This window comes from Petaurus breviceps, unplaced genomic scaffold (assembly GCF_028583685.1).
Source record: "Petaurus breviceps papuanus isolate PSGF00001 unplaced genomic scaffold, PetGlider_PUasm1.0 90779, whole genome shotgun sequence".
NCBI classification, from domain to species: domain Eukaryota; kingdom Metazoa; phylum Chordata; class Mammalia; order Diprotodontia; family Petauridae; genus Petaurus; species Petaurus breviceps.
The window spans coordinates 9,082,711-9,085,088 of NW_027187344.1; the positions used below are offsets into that span (position 1 = coordinate 9,082,711).

The 2,378-nt window shown below is 41.0% G+C and overlaps 2 protein-coding genes across 4 annotated transcripts in view; one reads left to right on the plus strand and one right to left on the minus strand.

Annotated features, from left to right (window-relative positions):
- The window catches only part of PTGES (prostaglandin E synthase), a 78,445-nt gene that overhangs the window by 73,175 nt on the left and 2,892 nt on the right, over positions 1-2,378 (plus strand). For both annotated transcript variants that reach the window (XM_069069365.1, XM_069069366.1), the window contains exon 3: positions 1,170-1,270. In XM_069069365.1, coding sequence (XP_068925466.1) covers positions 1,170-1,270 — 101 coding nt within the window. The remainder of the gene's footprint in view (positions 1-1,169; positions 1,271-2,378) is intronic.
- Positions 1-2,378, minus strand: part of PRRX2 (paired related homeobox 2) — a 65,900-nt gene that overhangs the window by 43,958 nt on the left and 19,564 nt on the right. The gene's annotated exons all lie outside the window — the stretch shown is intronic.

Genomic DNA, 2,378 nt, shown 5'->3' on the forward strand with positions numbered 1-2,378 from the left:
TTCTTTCTTTCTTTCTTTCTTTCTTTCTTTCTTTCTTTCTTTCTTTCTTTCTTTCTTTCTTTCTTTCTTTCTTTCTTTCTTTCTTTCTTTCTTTCTTTCTTTCTTTCTTTCTTTCCTGCTCTGAAATCCTGTCAGTATTTAGTAGCCCCAAAAAGCATGCTTCCCATGGGAGAGAAAAGAGTTCAACATCTAGTCTTCTCCAACTCAGTCTTAACAGTTGCCTACATATTTTAGCTTTTAGCTCTGCCCTCAACCATTGCAATTACTAGGATTCTTTACTGTGACAATGAAAGGCAGCAACATACAACTTTATTACTTTGTGAAACCTCTTTAAAGCCCTTCATTCCCAGGCCCCCTTCCATCTTTCCAGCCTTCTATCCTTTCCCCCTCAATACACATTCTGTGCTACAGCAATACTGGCCTGCTGGCTCTTCCTTGAACAAGACACTCTGGCTTTGATTCCAAGCCTTTTTACTGGCTCTTTCCAATACCTGAAATTCTCTCCCTTCTGGCTCCCTTCAAGCCCCAGCTAAAAACCCTTCCTTCGACAATCCTGATCCCCTGTAACCCCTGTAATAATGTGCTTCCCCTCTGTGGATTACCTCAGAACTTACCCTGTATACATTTTATTTGCACCTAGCTGTTTGCATGTTGTCTCATCATGCTGTGAGCCTTTCGAAAGCAGGATTTGGGTTTGTTTTTTTTTTTGCCTTTCTTTGGATCCCTAGCACTTAGCATAATGCCTGACACAGAGTTGGTGCTTAATAAATGCATAATGACTTGACTAAATAATTTGAATAATCAATGTTACCGGCCTTCCCTCACTCTCCCCTTTCTCTCAGATTCACCTTCTTGATCTATCTCACTCTGCTATGCCCTTAGAAACTCACCTTGGCTGCCTACACAGATTTTTAATTGCATATCTTTTTCTCTGAAGCAAAGTCATCCCTATAATAACAGACAATTAAATATGGAAATGAACCTCCCCTGAGTGGCACTTCATTTGCTTAATTCAAGTTTAATTTGGTCTTGATGAGGGGAGTGGCTGTCTTTGCCTAAGCCTTTGGTTTTAAGAGAATTCTGCAAGTTAGTCTAGACTTATTCTTACAGTGTGCTAAAAAAACAAATCACTGGGAAGGGATTTTTATGTTTTTTTGTTTTTTTTTCAGGGATGGCAGGGAGAGACAGAGGTACTGGCATTATTGTAAAGGCTTCTTCACAGCTGCACAACCCATTCCTGGAGTAGGAGAATTCATTTTTCAGCCAGAAGGTAAGGAAGTCAGAGGTCAGGAGAGGCCCAGGGACAGCTAAGGAGTCCAGGGAGAGCAGGATGGGTGTGTATATAACTCATCCCTAATAAGAACCAGAGAGTCCTGTTTCTAATTGCCTGTGGGTTCAGAGACAGCAGGCACCTGCTTGACAGCCTTGTGTCTCTTAAATCCAAACCCCTGCTCCTAGAATAGGGAGGGATCTTACAGGGCTAAGAAGAGAATGGCTGAATATGAGGGAAGAGAGAGAAATATTCAGGACCATCTCTTTTTTGCCCTGACGTTTTCTCAGGGGGACTTTCAGCTCTCCTTTTGCCCAGTAGTCCTAACTGGTTGGCCTACTACCTTTACTTGCATTCCACCAGAAGGTTGATGATAAAAGACAGCAGGAGTTTTACCTTCTATCCCCAGGATCTTTTGTCCTTTGCTAAGAGAAGACTTCCTTTGCTGAGTGTCAATAAAAGTTGAGATTCTGTCTTTTCAAAAAACTCTCCCCTCCTGCTATCCAAAGATTCCTCATCTTACGCTACCCACTAGCCATTAATACTAATATGGGTGGGTATCCACCCTCCTTCCTGTGGCAAACTCATAAAGTCTGCAGATTTTTTTCTGAATTTGCCCCTTCCCTTTTTTATATTGCTTACTATATCTAATTAATACAGAATTACATTCTCAATTATTCCAATGAGTCCTTATGAATGTATCAATGTGACAGTTACATGTGGACAACTGTCTTTGGAGGACAGTGCTTTAATCCAAAGATACAGGAATTTCAGGTACCATGGAAGGCTTGGAGGGGAAAAAGGTCAGGGGGAACTTTTCCTTGCTTTCAGTAAGATAAAAATAGTAGAGATTCCTTTTCTATGAGGTTTCCCAAACTTGCTTCTTTATCACACAATGGTTTGAGACCTGCTGTAACTTGAAGAGAACCAAGAATCACCATAAAGAGTTGGCTGCTCAATTTCCTGAATTTTTTTTCCTTATGGAAGATTGAAAGGGTTATTTAGTATTTGTGATTTTACCGGGATAAGGAGAAAGAGGGAGAAAAAGACAGAGAGAGGGGGAGAGAGAGAGAAAGAGAGAGAGAGAGAGAGAGAGAGAGAGAGAGAG